The 24,018-nt window shown below is 35.5% G+C and overlaps 1 protein-coding gene across 1 annotated transcript; it reads right to left on the bottom strand.

The window, feature by feature from the left end:
* Window positions 1–319: 319 nt before the first annotated feature.
* LOC141611386 (putative protein S-acyltransferase 23) lies at window positions 320–15,355 on the bottom strand. Its single transcript, XM_074429911.1, has 13 exons — window positions 14,912–15,355; window positions 12,422–12,562; window positions 11,506–11,618; window positions 10,360–10,439; window positions 8,722–8,885; window positions 7,604–7,739; window positions 7,415–7,514; window positions 6,924–6,981; window positions 5,322–5,399; window positions 5,073–5,171; window positions 2,963–3,041; window positions 2,712–2,860; window positions 320–768 (listed from the first exon to the last, which is right to left on the bottom strand). The coding sequence occupies exons 1-13, from the start codon at window positions 15,191–15,193 to the stop codon at window positions 580–582; spliced, it is 1,668 nt and encodes a 555-aa protein (XP_074286012.1). The 5' UTR covers window positions 15,194–15,355; the 3' UTR covers window positions 320–579.
* Window positions 15,356–24,018: the final 8,663 nt, after the last annotated feature.

The raw sequence follows: 24,018 nt of genomic DNA, 5'->3' as shown, positions 1-24,018 counted from the left end.
AGATAGATATAGATTGCTCATGAAAATCTCAATTTTGATTTCATGATCATAGGAGCTTATACGATCCAAAACGCTATGGTCTATCTAATCCCGATTTTTGGTAGAATCTTAAGTATATAGGATACTGCAATTTAAATTTAAGAGAAATCCATTAGTTGTATAATCGCTTAATATGATCTTATTTCTACTTCACAGTAGTTATATATACACAACTTTAGAAATTAATCGCTTTATAAATTACCTTTAATCACACTACAAAATACAAGGACTGTTTTTTCATACAAAACACACCGCTTAATCGCATGAAGAGTTAATAGTATACTTGCCCAACAGTCGTATTGATATTTATAAAACTATATGTTGTGTTGTACTCACAATATTACGATTTTCATTTTCGAGCTAGAATCATTTACCAAGGACGCAAGGGGGTATACAAGGGTAATGTCGAATTGCGAAAATGTCATGGGAATTAAGCAATGTATCTAGTACTATATGTTACCCCCTCATGGGATTTAAAAATGATTAGTACACTACTGAACTAGTGAGCAATGTTTCAATGGAACAGACGAGACAAAAGCTCTAATGGGCAACTTGGCGTAATGGAAGCCATGCAATTTCAGTATCAGCAGTGTGACCTTGTATCAGAAAATCAGCACAGTTCTTTCTACAGCCATGGTTGTATGGATTTCGAAATCGGCCTTCTGGTCCACGAAGATATGCGTACCGAGAAGCATTTGCCAATTCATTAGTTGTGATATTCCGAGCTATCTGTTGAAGTAGAAAAGAAACTAGTGAGAGTAAAAGAGAGATTTCAAATCCGAAAATGTCAATTTAAAATCGACAGAAATTCGAGTAAATGGGTTGAAAAAGGAACACGCCATAAAAATTAAACAACAACAACAACAACATCAGAGCCTTAATCCCAAAATGATTTGGGGTCGGCCGACATGAATCATCTTTTCGAACCGTCTATGGGTGAACGCACGCCTCAAAATGCGAATAAAAAAAGGGAAGATGAAAAACAAAAAGGAAGAACGAAAATGTAATGGAAAGTCAAGGTGAACTTAGGGGTTTTAAAATCGAATTCCGTCTTTCTTTTATAAAAAAAACTTAAAATTTAAATCGAGAGAAAAGATTAAAACGATTTTTAAAAACCGAAATAGAGTTAAGGATCTGGAATGAACCAGGTAAAATCTATAAGAAAATGGTTGGTGAAAAAGTGTAATAAAGGGGAGAAAAATAAATAAATTAATTTCTTTAAATTAAATAAAAAAACACTAAATCTGTCAAAAAAAAACATCAAATACTAAAAATCCACATGTATCCTTTCCCTCCATTGTGCCCTCTCCGTCACCATACTCTCCTCAAGCCCCAAAACTCTCATATCGTGCTCTATCACTCTCAACCATGTCTGTCTCGGTCTTCCTCTGCCTCTAGGGACCTTTTCTGTTCTCCAAGTCTCCAGCCTCCTAACGGGTGCGTCCATAGGTCTCCTTCTCACATGGCCAAACCATCTTAGTCGGTTTTCCATCATCTTGTCCTCTATTGGCGCCACCTTTACCTTTTCCCTAATCACCTCATTCCTTAACCGATCTTTCCTTGTATGTCCGCACATCCACCTCAACATGCGCATCTCCGCCACACTCATCTTTTGAATGTGACAATGCTTCACGGCCCAACACTCGGAGCCGTAAAGTAGGGAAGGCCTAATTGCCGTGCGATAAAATTTTCCCTTTAATCTTTGGGGCATATTTTTATCGCAAAGAAACCCTGAAGCACTCTTCCATTTCAACCATCCCGCTTTAATTATGTGAGCCACATCTCCGTCTAACTCCCCATCTTTTTGAATAATAGATCCTAGATATCTGAAAAAATCCGAACCCTCAACAACATTCCCATCGAAAATAATACTCCCCGCCTCTATCGATCTCAACCCCGCCACCTTAGTGAACTCACACCTCAAATACTCAGTCTTACTCCTGCTCAACCTGAACCCACGAGTCTCTAAAGTCTGCCTCCACAATTCCAACTTTCTCTCCACCCCCTCTTTTGTCTCATCAATCAACACAATATCATCAAGAACATCATCATACACCAAGGGATGTCGTCCTGAATATCCCTTGTCAACTCATCCATAACTATAGCAAAGAGAAAAGGACTAAGTGCGGAACCTTGATGCACCCCGATGGTAATAGGAAATTCTTCCGTTCTCCCAACATTAGTGCGAACACTTGCACTAGCCCCCTCATACATGTCCTTTATGAGGTCAATATATTTTCGCGACAGCGCCTTTCTCGCCAAAGCCCACCAAAGTACTTCTCTTGGTACCCTATCATATGCCTTTTCCAAGTCAATAAAAACCATATGTAAGTCCTTCTTGTCCCGATGGTATTCCATCAACTGTCTCATGATAAAGATCGCATCCATAGTCGATCTCCCGGGCATAAAAATTAAAAAAGAAGAAAAAACGATACTACGTAGAATGCTAAAATATCAAGGCACAAGAGAGCTCAATTGCACTGCTCTATTACGTTGTCAATATCATCCAACAAAACAGGGTTGTGACAGCCAAGAAACAAGAAATGGAGTAGTCTCTTTAATCCAACCAAAAGAGCTCACGTTTTATTAAGTAAACCGGCACCAAAGCTCTAAGTCCCTTTCAGGGAAACAAAAATAACCAAATTACCCTTACAAGATGAATATTACGGTACCTGGCTAGCTTGAGAGACTGACAGAGTTGTAGAAGCAGTGAATATTATGAAATCCAGGATCAAAAAGACGATAAACCCAGGATGTTGAGTAGCAATATAATGCATCCATGTTTGTCCAGATGACATTGGTGGCACAACCATCCAAATTCCTGCAATTTTATTAGTGTTATCATCTAATTAAAGGGAAAAATGTCATCATAATAAGGAATAATCTTGGAACTAGCGCATCTGTAAGTCGCTAAGTAACATACTTAGAAAAGCTACAATCCCAGAGATGGTTGAAGTTGCAAATCCCAGACAAAGGAAAACGAAGAAATCCCATTTGTTTTTCTGCACCAATATGAACATGGTCAATCCAAATGCTACTAGAAAGTACAGGATAATACATACTCACTCAGAGAAGTGCCTTTTAAATATGATTTAAAATTCTCATAAGATCACACCAATTTGAATACAGAAAAGTTTTGTTTTCAGTCAAGAATAAGAAACGTTCATTCCTCTTCTTGAATTGTATACATACTACCACTAGAAAGTTTGACGAAGGTCAGAGAGGCCTTTTCGCCTTTTCCTTTCTACTACTTTGACAGTTGAGGAGCATTCTCATACCAAAGACAAAACATGTCATATAGAAAGGAGTTTGTTCTTCAGATTTTTTTTCCCACCATCAGGTTTAGTCAAGATTCAAGCCGAGTAGGAAGCGACAAGAGCAGCAAAGCTCTGCATGCTGAGTTGTAATATCGTTCAATGCCTAGGGAATTGAACACGATGACTCCTTTAGCTAGATCAATCTCTTATCAACTGATCTAAGTGCTAAGTGTATGTATTCTTGTAATTGTGGTCTTCATTACTTCATTAGTCTTGTGATAATCCATCATCCTTTCATGTACTCAGCTCAATGAAATGAATTAAAGTATATTACATACTACTACTTATCTAAAAACTCCGCTACAATCAAAAAGCATTTCACACAAAACTACAAACAAGGCCAACCTATCTCTTCAGCATGAGCACACAAATGCCATGTAGTAGGCAAACGTGATCATTGCATTTAGTAAAGAAGAACATGCACCTAAGCGATGTTAGCATAAGCCATAGATTAGATTTCTAAATATGGAGCACCAAAAGAAGAGCTGGACAAGTGCATGGTTACACCTTATTATGATCATAAATTCTTGCATTTAAATGATGCCTAGTTGCCTACATAGTACATGATTCAGAACCTCAAATGGACTAGACTTGACTAAATAAGGTATCATTCTATTAAAAAGGAGTGGCTATTAAGATTTTCTAGGTCATCAACAAAATCAGAAATAAAACCATAATTGGGCAAAATGCGAAGAAAAAAAAACTGCTTTATTGTTCCCTGCTGGAGCCGGACCTCATCCGGCATGCGGCTGGATACTATGGATCTACCTCTGATTTAAAGCTATTCACTGAACAAGCAACTAATTCAGAAATTTCCCCCAGTCTAACTGCTGTTAAGCCGCCAAGGTGAATGAAACTATAACTATTTATGTTGGTTGCTTCCTTGTAAAAGCTTAAAACCACTCAGGGCGCGCTATTCCCCACCCTCATTACTGCTGGTGTAAATATTTTATCATTGCTTCTTGCATTGTGATCTGCTAACTTAAGTACAGCAAAAGTTTTTAATGCCATAGTAAGAAGGGTAATAGAAACTATTTCAATATATTGTTATGGACAATTGACACGCCCATTGTGTTAACCTTCGAGGATCATGGAGCAATGAAGTTGGTTCCTATCAGCATTTTTGCCTGCTGGTAGTATATAGGAGAGACACTTGACTACCGGAGCATCTAAATAATTCAGTGAACAAAAAACAAGTTTCCTGATTGTAACATATAGACTTCTTAAACAAATATTGCCTCTGTGTTTCGATTGCTTGTCTCCTTGCGCGAAGTAGTTACGAAGATCGATAATATGTGATGGGAAAATGCAAGTTCGGGAGAATTGTGAGGTCCCAAATGATAATGACCACGGATAACTTGGCAAAAAAAAAAGGAGAAAAAAAGAGAGAAAAATAGTTCAAGTAGCAACTTTAAATGTGGACAACCTTGACAAGTGGCGTAGATAATAAAGAGCTGAACTCAAGGAGGATTGAATATTGATTACTGATGTTTCAAATGAAATCTTCAAAAGTGGTTATAAATTTTCAAAAGACTAAAAAGGAGCAAGTGGAAAAAATCAAAGAAATGCACCAAAATAGAAATGTTTTAAAAATCAGAGAAAATGGAGTACATTTTGTATGAAATAGTGTCAAGGTTAATGAAGAAAAGTTCTGTCACCGATAAATAATCCAAATTATAAAATCAAGAACTAGGCAAAACTGCATCAAAAACTAACCTTCCCCACACAGTTAGAGATCCAAGGGCAATGATGATCAAATTGCTCTATGCAGTGTTTACATGTAGGGCAGTGCTTTGAGCGGATGGGTCTAATTATCTGTGGAATCAAAAAAACATGCTAATTTGTTCAGTTGACCTTTTGCAAACATAACAGAAAGAAAAGAGGAATCAGATAACAAAACAAATTGCCCCTAAAACTTTAAATTCGTGATTTTTAATAGAAGACGCTTTGCGTAATAGCGCAGACCTTGCACGTAGGGCACAGCTGAGACCAATTTCCCGTCCAAACAGAGGTGTTATTGACATCGATATTCAACAAGGGATCCTGAAACCAACCAAATGTGAAAAAATAGTGTAAATAATTGGAAGCATTTGCCAGCGAAAAGCTAGTATAGAATTAAAATAATATAATCTTTTGTTAATATAATCTTTTGTACAGACAAGGTGAAGTAAATGCAAAGATGACTATGAGCTTTGAAAACAACTTCTTCTAATTCTTGAATCTGTCATTCCTCTTCCTTTTATTCGATGTGTTTTTCAGCACCATACATTTATACACACCATTATCCTTACAAAAGTTCACCATTACTACTTGAGTCACAAATTGTTTTACGAACCAAAATTATAATTGGTGGTACAATCTACTCAAATAGTGCTTGGAAACAACAAATTGATTTTACTGTCATGATGTCAAGGGTAGAAATTTAAATGTTCTAATTCAATTTCATAAACCTGGTTGGAGATCACGTGGTATTCAATTCCGAATTTCAATTTCTCAATGACTTCCGGGAAGCCCATGGAATTGGAATTAGGCTAGGCAGGTCTGGTTAAGGGTGGATCACATCCTATTTGACAGGTCTACGATAGGAGATAGGATAGTGATGGACTCAGATGCACTGATGGAATTGAAATGACCACTCTGGGGTAGGAATTTGAGATCCCCAAAATTTAACTAGGTTGGAATTGAAAAAGTATAAAGCCGAATTCCAATTCCGAATATGGAAGTTTCTCCAACGCTAAAAATGTCCTAACAACGTATTTCAATTTCAATTTTAGGTTCCCAAACACATCCAACAATTGCCTTGCCCTAATAGCTAAACTTTATTTATTTTCAGATAAAAGGATTGCTTTTTCCTATTGTAAACATTCTCGGGACATTAGTTGAATACTACTTGAATCTTTCTTAGGTAAATTGCAAAGTGATCATTGGGGAAACATCGGCATTTGATTATTTTTGTTAGTTGTTACTCCCTCCGTACCATACAAATGATAACGTGGTAAAAAAATGGGGTTTTTAAGAAAAGAGGGTAAAAGAAGGGGTAAAGAGGGAAGAAAATAGGTGGGGTATGTAATTGTGGGTTTAATTGTGAGTTGGTAGGTGGGGTATGTAGTGGCATTTTATGTAAATATCAAATGGGTATAAGGGTAATTTGGTAATGTTGTGGGCCAAATAAGGAATGTTACCATTGGTGTGGTACGGCCGTATTAGGTAAGTGTTACCATTGGTCTGGTACGGAGGGAGTAGTAGTTAGTTTTTACTATTGAATAAATCCATATCCACTGGAACCGAAAACTCATACTTCTTTAGTTATGAATTATGACGGGATAAAGTAAAATGACGTGACCAAATGGTTGTGCTTCTTTTAATTGTGAAATGGAAGTCGTTAGATGCAATTAACTTGACATAACCTTTCATTTTGGGTCATTTGAAAACAACCTCCCTACATAGTTAACTTAAGTGTAAGGTTGCGTACAATGGAAACCTCCTTACCTACCCTTTGCGGGAACCATTAAGGCACTGAGGTAATGATGTTAGTACTGGACAAAAGGAAGTATTAAAGTACTATACCTCAACTTCCGTGTTTTCCCTGGACTTTACAGATCTTTGTATGTAACCTGGATCTTTACTGCAACAAAAAAGCAAGCCATAAATTACCTGTTTTATCAACAAAAAGCTCTGCAATTATATTTGCTACTAAAAGTGACTCAAACCAATACAACATACCCAAGTGAAAACATCCAAAATCATATATTTCAAATTCAATAAAATGAGTGGAGGCTACACAGATAATTTTAAAATAAGATGATGAAACAAAATAGTCTCCTTAACGTTTTAATTAATTACAGTAGCAATAAAGAGTTACTTAGAAACAAATTCTCGTGGCAAATTCCCCCTCCCCTTTCCCCCTTCCCTTTCCAAAAAAAAGAAGAAACAGGGAAACAGAGGAAAGTCGGAAACATTAGCCTGCTTATTCAGTTAGGCAGCAAAAATCAAACAATCCCTTTTAACATTCCAATCACAAATAAAGAACCTAATAATAAGGTCAATGAAGAAATTACCTGCTACAACGATAAAACATCATCAATGCACCAACACACAGAGATACAGCTATCCATCCCCAAAGCGCAACAACAGCAGTTACCTTGGGAAGGTTGGGAGCTGGCAATATATTTTCATGGCAGTCCAAAAGTTAGCAAAAATTGTCAACTATAAATCAACTTATAAAAAGAAATTAAAACATCACACACCTAAGAGAACTGAGTTTATGAAGACTATCATGAGACTGAAGATGGTGCAAAACAAAAATGGTGCATAACCGCCAATCATCTTCCCGGAACAACACGTGCCTTTTAGCTGCTTATTGTGTGCTCGCTGAGCATTAGACTGAATACAAACAACATTGTATCACCAACAGCAACAAATCAGCAGACTAAATTTTGAAACAAAGCTCTCATGTTTCAGCAAATGGCGCAAAAAAAAAAGCCCTAGCCTTTCAACAAAGGGAAAGGACTTCACATAGGGAGGCAAAAGAAACCGCGAGTTACATTTGACCTCATTGTGTTGCCTTTATAGCAGTTTCAGCAACACTACATACGCACTAATAAGTGAGCAAGTGAGCTTGCTTAGCCAGTACAGTCATTGAGGGGTAATACTCATGATACGAGTACGGAAGCGATTAAACTAACAAACTATGTTGGGGCGAAGGATCAAACTCGTGTCTCTCTATGTCGAGGGACGAGGTAGGCTTCATGAGGGATATTTGCTCAGATTAGACCTATCATCTGAACGATGGTGAATTATGGTCAAGACCTATTGACTATAACCCGTGTTAAAGCTTGAAAACGCGTCAAACTGTAACAAAGGTTGGATCGAAAACTCATCGAATCCGGGTTGCACAATTGCACACAATCTGTGTTTTTTTAAATAACTTGAATGAATAATTAAGATACAAACTAATGCTATTTATAGGTAACAAAAAAACGTCCTATGCTAACACAAGACTTAAACAAACTTAATCAAACAATAAAATAATTAAATCTACTAGCTAAGGTTAATCTAACAACTCATAACAACCAAATAATTAAATCTAATTGCTAAACTTATTCAACAAAGTAACAGCTAATTAAATCTAATCCTAGAATTAGTTTTATTCGACTAAACTTCTGATTAATTAAATCACATTTGTATCAACTCATGACCTAAGTTTAAGCTTGTCAACATCAAAATTCCACCTATGGCCTCTCTTTACACCAATAGACAACAATATAGCAGCAAATCCCAAGCACAGAAAACAAAAGCCAATTTGAAAATCTCTTAAACAGCTAGTAGGGCTATACACTAGTTTATATCATTGCAAATTACGTACAAGCAAAAGAGCGATTTGCCGATGACCTTTATCAAGTGCCAGTTGAACGGGGGTAAATCCAGCCCTATCTTTGACCACCAGTTCCTCCTTTGTGCCCGCATGCACAAGTACATTGGATGATTCTATGTGTCCTCTAATGACAGCCCAGTGTAAAGGAGTGCAGCCTAAAAAAGCAAATTAGCATCAGAAGTTAAAGAATGTAAAATAAGTGAAGTTGACTCTAAATGTCATTAGAGAGACTTATGCATAGACTTGTGTTATCTAACTTGCTCGTACTTCTATACTTGCACTCGGCTACTATAAATGTGGAAGACAGAAAGTTTAAGAGAGTGAGAGACCAAGAAGGATTTTCAGAGAGTAAAATGGAGTATTAATGAATTTGGTCGTTGCTACATGTATAGCAATTTAAAGAGGAAAATGCACTCAGCACTAGATGGATAATTTAAAATTTTGACCGTTGACGAAGTTAGCATACAACAACAACATTACCCCAGTGCCTCAATGGCTCCCGCAAATTGCGGGGTAAGGGGGGGTCGGATGTACGCAGCCTTACCCTTGTGTTAGCAACACGAAGTTAGCATATTGTGTAAAAATTACACTACCATCTCAGACTATTTTGACTGAGATGTCCAATTATTAGTACTCGCTGTGATTTAGAATTCCAATCCTATAGGTTATATAAGCTCCACTGTGACAATGATTTCAACGAAACTATCAATTTAGTTTCTTTGGCTGAGTGATCAATATTGGCATACTAGTGTTTGGTAATGTCTTTTGCTAAAATAATGGATTCATGTTTATCTATTTGTTTTGGCAGTTATTTTATCTAAAGTCTGAACCTTTAACAGAAATGCATTGTTAACACTGAACTCCTACTGAAAACAGAAATAAAATAGGAGTATAAATGAAAGGTTTATAAATACCCCTCACTATTCTTGTTTTGGCTAATCAGTAATAAAATATAATGCTTCAAAGAAATCTTAAAATTCTAAAATTGAAATGTATGATCATTTTCCGAATAATTATAATATAGGATGCTTTTACCACTAACTAAAAGGTTAAAATACTAAAATAACTGACACTAGAGAGTGCAGGGTGCAATTTCCTTGTTTAATACTCTCTCTATACTATTTCTATTGTCCCCATTTTTGGTCACAAACCTTTAATGCGAATGCTCCCTTTGTTTCAGATTACACGCAGTTTTCGCTTTCGAGGTAAGCTTTTGACTTTTGATATTACAAAAATAATTTGGAAAAAAGTACTATGTATGAAGTATGAACTTATATCATTAGTTTCATGACAAAAAAAATACATAAATAATGATATACATTTTACGATATTAACTCTTACATTTTATGACAAATTGAAGAGAATAGTAAGAACCTAGAAATGTATGAATACTTATAACACGAAACAATGGAAGAACGAAAAAGTAGTGGAATGGTAAATCAACCATGACAAATGTTGCATTGTAAATCTACATATATGTGGAAAAAGTAACCGTCTAAGTTGACATTGGTTGACTACAGTAGTCAAATAAGGATGATACATCTGGGATGGAGTTAGCATTATTAATGCGCAACTAATTTTCCTATGCAAACTTTCCAAGAAAAAGGAAGTAGCTCACAAATTACATACCTTCTTTATCCTGTCTCCCCTGGATAGCATCTCTAAACAGAAGCAATCTGATTGTATCAGCAAACCCTTTATAAGCAGCCCTAATTAACAGACAAATAATCAACTTGCAAAGTAGCAGTAGAAGGCCGATGGAATGAACAAGGGAAGATAGGTATGATCACAAAAACGAAAAAACATAGAAAATATTTTATTCAAGAAAGATGTCATCAAGCTTAAATCCGATATTCCGCACACAAAAAAAAAAAGGAAAAAAAAATGTTTTCATACAGAGAGCTTAATCCTCATTTTGACAAGCGCAGGATCAGAACAAACACTGAAGTATTACTCATCTACAGAAGCACATACACATCGAACTCCTCAAAATGTAAAACCTCATCCGAGGTCTGGACTCTGGAGTCTGGACCATAGAGATAATGACAGCCATGCATCAAGCATAATATGTAAGAGTGTAAGACTATTAAGTTAGCTCATAGATTCATATGACTTCAATTTCGTTAGGAAAATTAAAATAAAAAAAACACCTAAAGCTAAAACAGAGAGATTGATCAAAGTTCTATAAACTTTCAAATCTACAGTCATTGTATCATTGGCACGAATTAATCATTAAACTCTTATCACACAAAGTCCCAAGTCATCAACTCTAACACTCCATAGCAAGACTACGTAAGCATTAATCAAATGCATCAACAACACTACACAGTGCCTCAAGGGTTCCTGCAAATTGCGGAGTAAGGGAGATCGGATGTGGGCAGCCTTACTCTTGTGTAGCAACACAATGAGACTTTTTATGGAACACCAAGCCACCAACACCTCAAACTGAAGTCTAGCAACTACTGAAATCTTTCTGGACACAAGTTTGGTGACTAAAATGTTATGTTATTAATGTGTAATGACACAAATGAAATTACTTCATTAAATACTTAGGTCACACCTCTTTCCAATAAATATTTAGAATTTTTTATCTTGAAGTCTTAGAGTGCTATCCAGCATTTTTCCCATAGTAGACGGTTTATATCTTTAGATAAATGGGGTCAAAGTGAAAGGTTCACATTGATGGTACAAGGGTGTTGGGAAAGTTTATGTTATTTAGAGCAATAATCTGCAACTATTATTCAACGTAATCTCAAATGTGTGTTTGAAACATACCAATGCAGAGGACTTCTCCCATCATTATCTGGAGCATCAAAATCGGCATTGTATCTTGCAATAATATGATTCAAGAAAGCTGTTTGCCCATACTGAGCAGCAACATGAACAGCCTGTCAAACATAGAAAGGCCGCTAAGTTAACCAAAACTCAATAGATACCACTACCTCACTGTAACACAGATTACCAGATAAGAAACAGGAACATTAAATAGGAAAATACTCAAATTGGTCCATCAAGATTTAAGCTAATTTCAGATAGACGACCTGAGTTTTCACATATTCCACTTTGATGACATAAGAATATGAGATCTGAATTATTTCCCGCTTTGGTGATCTAAGTGTCACATAAGCAAAAATTTATATACTACAAATGTTTATAAGCATAAAATTAACTGTTTTCGTCGTAAAACTACATGAAATTCACCTTACAATTTACTTATAATTTGAATATGTCACCTTTTAGGTCATCAAAATTGAGAAATTGTTTAAACCACAATTCACCAAAGTGAGGAATTGTACAAACCTCATGTCACCAACCTTGAATTTGTGAGAGTTGAGGCTACCAAAGTGAAAGTTTTCCTTTAAAAAAGTATAAATAGCCTTTGCAGTGTGTTTGGAAAGCATTTGAGAAAGGAAGCATTTGCAATGTGTTTGGATAGCATTTGAGAAAGGAAGGGAATGGAGGGCGGACGGGGAATGGAGGAAGGGAAAGGAAAAGCATGGAAGGGAAGGGGGAATAGAGAAAGAGAGTTCTTCCTCAAAATATATGTTGGAGGTAATTGTACACCTCACCACCCAAACATGAGGCGTCCCTTAACTTCCTCCCTTTCCCTCTCTCCATCCAAACAAAGGGTTACACTAGCACATAGCAGTTCCTACTAGCTAAATACAAAAGCAATCTATTAAGCAATTACCCTGTACCCATTAACATCTGCAGCCTCAACTCGCGCTCCATTCTGCAACAGCAAATCTGCAACTGCGGTGGAACCTCTAACAGCAGCCCAATGCAATGCAGTTTGCATGCCATTGTCCTCGGCATTCACATCTCCACCATGCTTTAGTCAAGTTAAAAACCAAATTAAAATGAATCCCAGTAAGCACGACGCAGATACATAAAATGCAAGAAAACAATCAACTTCCAAAGTATTACAGACAATCTCACTAAAATAACCTTGTACACAATCCTGCACATTTGAGTAACAGCAGACTATAATAGGAATTAAAACAAATAAAATGACTTGGTTCCAGCTTCAAAAATCACACAAGCTGACAAGCTCTTTTACATCACATCCAGCCCTTTTGCCATTACCCCTACTAACCACAAACATGCTGTCTTAAGCATAGTAACTTGCAGGACAGCTTGTTGTAGATCAGACGGCTTATTTAATTTTAGGGATATTCTACGTTGTACCCTTTAGTTTTTGAGTTTTCTAAGTTGTACCCCTACTTTTTTTGCAATTCTATGTTGTACCCCTGAACTCTATACTATAGTCTATAGCATGACCTTATTGATTGTCTTTGTTAACTTAATTCGTTAGTTGATCGATTACTTCACTCATTCAGCCACCAATCACTCATTAACACGTTTGCATACTTATTAGCTCAACCAATTATCCACTAACTCGCTTAATAATCAATTAACATGTCCAAAAATGCACAAAACTTTCATTATTGTTTTATGCTTCTTTAAAGAGGTTTTAAAGGTAATTTGTAATTGGTTAAAGTTAGTTTGTGATGATTATCATAAAAGAAGATGATACGATATTAATTAGTGAGATTTGAGGTTAAAGAACGATTGGGGAGAGATAACAAGTGAAGAGAGAGTTGAAAGAGGTCATTATGTAGACGAAGTAAATAGTTCAGGGGTACACCGTGGAATATAAAAAAGCAGGGGTACAACATGGAAATCGTAAAAACTCAGGGGTACAACATAGAATTTCTCTTAATTTTATAACAAGAAGAACGTCTTAGCCCCAAAATCATTCAGAGACAGTTCACATAAAATGTCACGTTAAAGTTAAAGTATAAAAACTGGACCAAGAAAATCAGTGTGTTCAATTATACGCTAATACACATAATTTTTCATGGGCTAAGTAACTTGTGAAAACAAAAAATCAAACTTTATTTCTGGAGATTAATCAATTAAAAAGCGATAAATATCAAATACACTACATCAACATCCTTTAATCACTGAATAAGTAATGGCCACTAAATTCCTAGTTTTAAAAGGACGCGCTAAGGCGATAGGGGGGCATGGTGAAGTGAGGAAACATGGGCACCTCATAGACACGACAAATGCTGTTTTGCAAAGAAATTTGTATTCTTAAAATGGAAGTTTGTGCAACGAAGCCCTTTCTGAGATTTTAAAGAGAGCTAACATGTAAATGAATAAGAGCTAGGGAAGAAGTGGCAAAGAGAAGAGTAAGGAACGGAAGAAGAAAACAACTCGAAATTGCATAGTAGTATGTCTCGCTAGCCCTGCCTTATGTACAAGGTGCACTTAACGCAGGCAGACTCGTTTGGCTAGTGCCTCACTAAGCCTTCAGCTTAAGCGCACCTCAGGCAGGCTTCTTTAACCAAATACTTTAATAGAACCACTTGATTTTCCTATCAAATGATGTCCATATGTTCACTAGTTTCGGTAATTAACAAGCAAACTCTATATTTTCTTGTCAATTTCCTTCTTATAAAAACTGTGCACAAGATTGCTAGCTTGTACGTTTGTGATAAAATATAAATAGCAGAATCTCGCTTATTCTTTTAATTCCAAATTCATGGAAGCTCGCAACTAATAACTCATAGCAAACCTAGAAGATCATTTCGAAGCCCAAATTGATAAGAATTTTACAACAATCAGCAATATATTAAGTAAAGCCAAATCATTTCCTAATCAATGAAATGAGAGCAAGATCACAGCTTTCAATAAAATTTGGTAAAACCAAGCTAAACCCAGATCAATTATCTCTGAAAAAGATAATGATGTACTATACTCAGAATCACAGATACTATATACTCCAATAATATGCTACATTGAGCTATGGACAGTCTCTTTTGGATCTTCTCCAATCTTCTCCTCTCACAAACCGATAAAAGTTGCTACTTTTACTAAGATGATTAAGCAAACTAAGGTAAAACCTATACCAAATTGAGAGAAACTACCTAAATTTCAACAAAGCCAAGCAAAACTCAAATAAACCCATGCCATTGATAGCTCAAATTTACTCTAGAACAATAGCATTACTCTAGTGCCTCGAGGGCTCCTGCAAATTGTTGGGCACAAAGAGGCTGTTTCCGAATTATCTAAGATGAAAATCGCGTCAAGAACTGCATCGAATGACTGATACTTCACACTAAAAAGAAGCACAAGCATTGCATGAAAAGAAACTGCAATTGACAGAAAATACCTCAATTATAAACTGAACAAGATGAGGGAAATTGTTGAGAGAAGCCCATTGTAAAGCATAGTAACCATTAGGGTCAGGTTTAGAGAGAGAGGCCCCATCTTCTACAAATTTTCTAAGTTTTTCTAAGTCACCATATACTGAAGCTGTATAAATATCACTAATTACAACAATTTGGGGATTTTTAGGAACTTGCTCAATTGTTGATGTTGTTGTTGAATTTGGATTATGGTTTTGTTTGATTGAATCTGGGACAATCTCTATCTCTGTTGATGATGATCCCATATTAGGTTGGATTCACATAATCTTCACAAAAAGAATTGGGGATTTCTGGGGAATTATTAGGGTTTTGGATTTTGATTTTTCTGGGTTTATTTGATTGGAATTTTGAAGTGTTTGAGATTGGTTCAAGGTTGGTAATCCTGCACATGTCAGGTGTCGGTGGTTAGTTAAAATGTGCCGCCAAGTAAGTGTGATGAATACTCATGTTATTCTACGTTTCCAATTTTCTCCCTTGTTCTAATCGACTGCGCCGGGATTCGGGCTGTCGACATACCAATAGTCCAACACAATTGAATGGAGGGGCACGGATCAGTACGTAAGACGACATCGACTAGCGTTACAAAAATGAGCACAAGTGTGACACGTGTAGATGTGGCCTAGGGTTGGAGTGGGCTTGGGCCACTGAACCCTGAATCGAACTATGGGGACTGGGGAGGGCCGGTGGAATAGGGTCGATTTGGCCTTGACTTGCTCGTGGGGGAGGGTTTAGGCTTGTTGGGCAAGCGTTGAACTAAGACTCTTTTGAGCGGGTCATACTAGGGGAGAATGACCCAAAATTGCCTCAAATGGAGGGTCGGATTGGACTGCGGGCTAGACGTTCTCATGAAAAAATGTTCTACTTGTCGGATCGGGTCAACCCACTTGATTGGTCATAATAGACACGTGAGTGGCATTACCATAATAACATAAGGTTCGTGCGTAGTTGTGCATACTTGACCTTCGAATCTTTCAAATCTATTAGCGAAATCCGGGAATCATGACAATTTTGAGTTTGGGTAAGAGCACGACAAGACACCTTTCAACACTTATATACCACTAAGGCTTACAATATGAATCCGTGTGTTAGATGTTAATTAAAGTTAGAATTTTTAAACCCAAATTAGAAAAGAACTAATTTGTAATTTGTAGAAGCTTTATAATAATCACAGCACAAAATACGTCGTGAAAACTGTGATACCAAGCTTTATCCTAAAAATATCACGACTAAGCATAAGGTTAATACAACACCCAAATGAGAATCACATGCCTATCCTAAAATGTATATTCTATTTCGTTCAAGAGACCATTTTATACGACCTTCACCTACAGCGTCGAAGACTCGAAGGCAACTTAGCTTGTTTCCTAATTCCTACATGGCTATATAGACGCGATTGAAATAAGTGTCCTAACTCGTGACACTCGCCGATCCACATTCGACAACTACATTTCCAAGAGACAACTTGATATATATTTTATTCGTCCAAGAGTCATTTCACCTTATATTATTTTACTGCTGAAGCTAAATGTAAGGGTGTCCGGTGTCGATAATATTGTAGTTGACTCATGCTGTATTCGAAACCTACTTTTATCAATTTAGCATAACACTAACACACCACGCATATAAAGATGGATATACATTTTATAATTGAGGTGGTTGCTCGTGGTCTGGTTCGAATACATCATGTACTGGTCTAGGCTTTAACTCTCACATTATCGATATACTTCTTTCATCCTTTCATTCGTTTGTATTTGATTTTGGCACAAAGACCAATGAAAGAGGAGGGCGTCAATTATTAGATGACAAGTAGACCAAATTGAGTGTGGAAGATTCAACTACCTATCAAAAGCATTCCTAAAATAGAAAGACAAACAATTAACTGAAATAATAGGCAAACAAATAACAGAAACGGAGGGAGTATCTATCAACGGGCTACCGATTTTTGTATGACACCAATCATGGACTTCAGCTGGGCTAGGCCTTCTTCTGTAACACCAGGCCCAGACTACATCTTCCCAGTGAAACATTGGAGATGCAGAACTGCGCCTGGGCTAGACTTTGACTAGTTTCTCTTGTATTGTATGGGCATCTAGACATGAGAAGCTGGCATAAAATAAAGAAGTCAAATTTATTGATTTCACGACAGCAGGTCTTCCTTCATACGGTTATTTCGTCTAAAGGATTCAGACAAGTTATATGTAACCTATTTATAGTTAAATATAATCTAGTTTAAATGGTAATATTTTGCCATAAAAATGTCACTCGGTTTAAACAATTATATTTTATCATAAAAATGGTCACATAAAACTGTCTAAAAGCTTCAGACGGAATAATCCGTCTGAAATGAGAATTAGGGTTCATGTGAATTGACGAAGAACAAAGATTCTATGTGAAAGCGAATATCAATGTTGGGTTGGAATGAAGTGTGATTGTTTGTATTACGAATACGAGCCCAGCTTAAAAGCCGCACGTGAAATTCCCATGCACCGCTTTGACTTTCGTGTATTGTCCACCGTCTTCACTACCATGTAAAGCCCCATTCAATTCGACTTATTTACAATGAGTGCACGTTATAGACGGATCTTTTCCGTCGGAAATAAAACGGACAAATATATAATCATCTATAAAATGTAAATATTTCTTTAAAATATTACTACAATGAGTGCACGTTATAGATAACAAAGCATATCAACCCTCATAGTATGTTTCCAATCAATAAACTTCACTTGATCGGGAAATTCCGGGTCAATTTGTTGACAACTTTAATTATAACATTTTATTATTATGATTAGTTTCTATTAAAAATATCAACATTTTCTTGTTTTATGTTGAGAACGTCTCAAAGCAGACCTACTCGTTGTACCGAGAAAGTGAGGCTTATTCGGCCAAATACCTAACTAGAAACAAACTAAAACAGAAAGTTTATTTGATAACGAACTAGTATGAATCCCGTGCATGCATGCACGGTATATAGTTCAATTACTTTATAATAATAAATGTTTTATTTATGAATATTAAATTGACACATAATTAATTTTTCATATTTTAATATGAGAATAAAAAATGAAATGGAAAACTAATCAAAAGAATTGAGTAGAGTCATGAAAAATGTATTTTAATGAAACTTTTTTTACCACATACTCCGTAAATAATAAATAATTCCAATTTATAAATTTTCTCAAATAGTTTTAATGAATTTTGTTTTCATGAAATTAATAATTTCAGTTCATAATTTTTTTTATACTAATTAAGTACATGTTAATGTTTGTTATACGAAACTAATAATATCAATTTATAAGTTTTTCATATACAAATTTTTAGATTTATACCCCAGTTTTGTTTAATTTTAATTAAATGAATATAAATTAGTTCAAAAAATATTATAGTGATTAAAAAATTATATGTTAATCAAAAGATAACAATTTAATAAAAAGAAAGTTTTGTTTCCTTATTAAAGCAAACTAGTTTTCAACCCGTGCAATTTGCACGGGTATGAATTTATAATCACTGAAATCACTGTAAATATTTAAAAAATGTTAAGTAATATGCATGGATATTTTAATTTGTATTTCTTTTATATATTGATAATAGAATAAAACACGTGCTAAATTTGCAAGGATTGAAACTTGCACATGTTTTAAATATGTGATATAAACCCCACAAATTCGGTGTTGTAACATGAAATATAGTATATAGTATATACTCCCTCCATACCACACCAATGGTAACATTGAGAATCTTGGCACTATTCATGGTCGTAGAGAAACTTCGATATTATTCTTAATCTATAAGACAAAATATAGTCATGTGAGATCTTGTTTGATTTATCGTCATGAATGCTATAAGAATATCAAATTTTTATAAATTTTAATCATATGTAACTAAAGATATTCACGTTGCAAAACGTGTCTCGACAAGTGTGAAAAAGTCAATGTTACCATTGGTGTGGTATGGAGGGAGTAGTATATAGTATATAATAAATACAATATATGGGAAATAATAAAAAGCAAACAATATAAATATCGCTATAAAATGGAAATAGTTATCAAATTTGAAAAGAGTTTACAATCAAATTGAAGAAACATAATTGTAGAATTAACGAAAATAGTCTAATATCATTCCAAATGTTGGAAAATTTCATGGTAGACTACATTAGTTGTTGTATTCGAATAATTAAATTAGTACGTTCCGAACAATTTCGCAAATAACATCAGAACATACGTTATTTTGTAATTAATTCCGTAGTTTTCTCTGTGGGACCCGTATTTTTGGAATTTTTTTTTAAAAAAACTTGCTATGATGAAGTGGCTGCACATAAATCCTTTAAATGTTCTTATTTTTATTAAGATAAGATTCTTTTGGAGAGAAAATGTTTGAGAATTTTTATTCTCTTAATATCAGGAGCGATTCTAGGATTTGATAGATGAGAATGCGTAAAAAATTTTTACAACGAAAAATCAAGTTATACCATTAAGGTGAGAAAACATGTCACAAACCATTAAACCAACATAATTTATATGCTCATTTACCAAACAAATTTGTATTTATGTTTGACAAAGGGGGTGCGGGTGAATCCCCTACACCCCGTCATAACCGCCACTGCTGGATATACAAGAGGATTGCTAAAAAAAGTGGGTCAAATATGTTAAGAGACAATAAAAAGAAAAAATAACTACGAGAATATTTTTTTTCCAAGTTTTCGTTTCATGTCGACCTTTGTATATTTTATCGATGAGTTTTAACTTACTCTTGGATTTAAACATGTTAACGGATCATATGATTCCAATTTTTACGCGAGTCATTTCAAATATATGTTCATATTCGAATTGGATCAATTCTATTGTGGGTCGAGTCATATTATTATTTTTCATAGAAAATATTAGGATTGAAATCACCAACAAAGGTAATTAAAGTGAGGCCAAATTTGGGAAGGCATTGTGTTATACAACTGGTCTTGCTTGTGACGGGTTAATCCCGTACAAGCTTGTGACCTCTTTTTAAAAGGGAGAGGGGATAAGGTGGGGCAGCCCCCATGTGCTTTCCGCGCACCTTTCAATGAGTATTTTGTGAGAGAAAACGGTACCCGTCACAAGCTTGCGACGGATACCCTCCGTCATTTTAATTTGTGTTATACTTCCTCCATTTCATTTAATTCCATACATTTCCCTTTTTGAGCACTATTCACAGGTAGGGAGAATTTTCGATACAACTTCTAATATATAGCATAAAATATAATCATGTGAGATCTTGTTTTAATTGTCTTACCGAGTACATTGTAAATAATAAATTTTTATAATTTTTACTAATATGTAACTAAAGATATGAACAAAAGAAAACGAGCATTGATATACGTGTATAAAGCAAATGTATGGAATTAAATGAAATGGAGGAAGTATTATAGACGTTGACGCTTTAACGAGAGCAAATAATATTCGTTCCGTCGTTTCCCGGGAAAATTACAAGCAGTTCCTGAAATCCTGAGTTGCCTATGCACACAAGGTACCACACTTTCAAGTAGTGACGACACCTTTAGCTACACTGCCATGGCTATTTAATAGCCTATCTACTTTTGCCTTAAACCAAAAAGAAAAAAAAATCACAAAATCTCATTTGTGACGGCACGTAAAGTGACGGATACCATTTTCCCTCATAAATGACCCAAATAGAGAAGAGAGGGAAGCACATGTGGTGCCCCCACCTTGTCCCCCCTATTCGTTTTGTGAGTGACATTATCCGTCACTTGCTCCGACCCGTCTTCAGCAAGACTAATTGAAACTTGGGTGAAATACCCAGGAGACTCAGGTTCAAGCCTTCCCAAGAGCAAAATCTTGTGGAGCATTCTTGGCCTGAGTCCATTCCTAATAGACTTCGAGCCTGTCAGCCTCGGGTCATAAGGAAAAAACATTAAAAATAAAATAAAAAAAATGGAGCATCCTTTTTAAGGCAGACATAACTATCTTAAACAATAAAATGGGTCAAATAGAAATATGATACAAAAAGCAAAATGCGTAGAGAATGATAAACTATCGCCTCATCCACCTATTAGGTTTAGTATTTAACCTAAAGCAAAATGTGTAGAGAATGATAAACTATCGCCTCATCCACCTATTAGGTTTAGTATTTAACCTATCCGTTTTAAGGGATACCAAACTTCTATGTCATATGAAACTGATATTACCATCTCAAGGAAGACCAAATTTCCATATATCATATGAGATTTTTCACTTAAAAACGGATACGATCGTATTAAGGGAGACCAAATCTCCATATATCATACAAAATTTTCCACTTAAACGCATATGGGTCATATGTGAGATTTACAAAACGAAAATCATGAAATTTTTTTTATAAAAAGTTGGAAAAAAATTATTAAAATAAGTAAACACAAGTTCTTATTTATGACGAACATATCCGGTTTATGCGATCAAAAAAAAAAAAAAAAAAGTGGCAAGTGGGGAAAAGTCGAGTTGAGTTTGTGAGAGGTCACAAGTTGAGCTTTGCAGTGGTGATGTACGTATCATGTACAAGTATGTAACACAATCATAATGAGGTATTGATGGACAAAATTTGGTAGATAGATTTGACTGATTTGTTAGATGTAGTCACGTAGCTCAATCACAAAGATATGGAGTACTCCGTATAGATTAGCCAAGATAGGTTAGGCTTCTGGACCATGATATCATTTTTTACCGTACTACTATTTGATCTCTTTCACTGATAAGATCTTGCTACTTGGTATATATAGTACATTTTCTTACTGTCATTACCCCTGTCACGTGCCTGACCTCTCTGTTCCACTTGCGTGTGCTGTTTTTTACCGCTTTCAATTACCACCACAAGGTTAAAACTTAATTAACGATTCAGGAGTCCATTTTTTAAATAATGGTCAAAAATAAAATATTTGTCGTTTTGGGTCGGTTTGAAAATATTTATCAAAATAGTGTTTACGTAGGCACGGGATTTCTAGACCTGAAACACGCCACTACTAATGACGTGTTTTGTGAAGGAAACACACCATTAGCAGTGACGTGTCTTTACAACAATTTTTTTTAAAAAAAAAAAAAAAAAAAAAAATTACATAAGACACGCCATAGGGGGTGGCGTGTTCCCCCTCCGAAACCCGTCATTCCCAATGGCGTGTTTATTTTAGTCTATTTTTTAATGAAGTTTCTTTCCCTACTCATTATAAACACGTCATTGGTAGTGGCGTGTTTTAGGTCCAGAAATCCCGAGCCTACGTGGACACAATTTTGACAAATATTTTCAAAACCGACCCAAAACGACAAATATTTTATTTTTGACCATTATTTCAAAAATGGATTCACGATCCAGGTATGTTTGTTTTTTACTCAAAAATAAATAAGATGAAGAGTATATGTTTTTTCAATTGGTCTCCCTTGTGAAGGGTTACCATTTGTGGCAGATATTTTGTGAGATAAAATGGTAACAAAATGGGTTAGTGGAGAAAGGGGACCACATGAATAGTGTTGCAGAGAGAGAAAAAGTGGGTACTTTGTGAGGTAAAATGGTATCTGTCACTCAAGAGTGACGGATATGTGCCGTCACAAACAAGAATTTGTGATGTTTTTTATTTGCCCGCCAGATTTTGGTTAAATTTTACGGAAATTTATCATGCTACTCTCGTACTTTGGCAATACCTTTCGAATTAACTTTCTTTCTATATCCTCTTCTACTAAAAGAATAAGAGCTCTCTAAAAAAATTTCGCCTAAGTGAAATACTCTATGATTGGTCCTGATCTTCACATTATATCATAACTAGTATTGGTGCCCGGCTTCACCCGAGCTACCTCTACTTAATTAATTATTTTATTTTAAGGAAATTGATCATCTTAATTAATTAATTTATTTTAAGAAAATTGACCATGTTTTAGTCTCTTACAAATGTTTAGGAAAATTACCAAGTTTCTATATAATTTAATTTTAACTCAAACTATATAATATTTGCATTGAGATCCCTTAATCGGGTCTATCACACGGTGCTAGTGATTTAAAACTATATAGTATAATTAATTTGTATAACTTTCTTTAATTACATCGAAGTCCCTTGGTTTCTGGATTTAGGCCCTGTTCTTTTGGACTGAAACTTATCTGATCTGAACTGAACTTATAGGATCTGAACTGAACTTATTGGATCTCGAATCGAATCGAACTTATAGGATCTCGAATCGAATCGAACTTATAGGATCTCGAATCGAACTTATAGGATCGAAGTGAACTTAAATTAAGTGAGGTATAAGATCCGAATCGAACTTATAGGATCTCGAATCGAATCGAACTTATAGGATCTCGAATCGAATGGACTTATAGGATCTCGAATCGAACTTATAAGATCGAATCGAACTTATAGGATTCGAATCGAATCGAACTTATAGGATCTGAACTGAACTTATAGGATCTGAACTGAACTGAACTTATAGGATCTGAAGTGAACTTATATTAAGTGACTTTAAGTCCAAAAGAACAGGGCCTTAGTATATAGTATTGATTGATTGATTATATCATATTAATTCTATACCATAAATAAGAGATACTACTACTAATTTTTAATGGGTGCTGATTTTCGCAGTACGCATTTTACTCATCTTAGTACGTTGTTGACAGTTATACCCCTCTCATTTCTCCTACCACTCTCTCTCTCTAACCTCTCTCTAATATATTCTCTCTAATTTCAAACATTCATTCCCCTCTAATTTCACAAAGCTTATACCACCGTCATCAACCACCAGCGTCAACCACCCTTGTACCACCGTTATCAACGACAATGAGAAGAAGTTACGTTGATAATATTATTTCCAATCTTTAAGAATTGAATTAAAAATTTTTTTGAAAAAAAATGAAAATTACTGAAACAATGTAGTACACCATCAGTAGTCAGTACTACGCCTACTACCCCAACAATCTCCTACCTCTCAGCCACTACTCCACCTGCCATTAAACCTGCACCCGTCCATCCTAAAGCTACTCGTCCCCCGTCCCCCATATCATCACCACCAGTGTGACACCCTCATTTCTAGCAAAAGATAAAGGCGTAAATTCTACGGAAAAACTG

This window comes from Silene latifolia, chromosome 11 (assembly GCF_048544455.1).
Source record: "Silene latifolia isolate original U9 population chromosome 11, ASM4854445v1, whole genome shotgun sequence".
Lineage (NCBI taxonomy): Eukaryota > Viridiplantae > Streptophyta > Magnoliopsida > Caryophyllales > Caryophyllaceae > Silene > Silene latifolia.
Note: the sequence above shows the minus strand (reverse complement) of the source record. Positions and strands in the feature narration are given on the sequence as shown.

What these genes read in the sequence shown, in the direction of transcription:
- LOC141611386 (XM_074429911.1), bottom strand. Translation starts at nt 15,193, where the DNA reads ATGGGATCATCATCAACAGAGATAGAGATTGTCCCAGATTCAATCAAA. An exon ending in CAGATGTTAATGGGTACAGG is followed by an intron (nt 11,619 to 12,421) that starts GTAATTGCTTAA and finishes TATGTTTGACAG; the next exon opens with GCTGTTCATGTTGCTGCTCA. An exon ending in GGCAAATCGCTCTTTTGCTT is followed by an intron (nt 7,740 to 8,721) that starts GTACGTAATTTG and finishes GTTTGTATTCAG; the next exon opens with TCTAATGCTCAGCGAGCACA.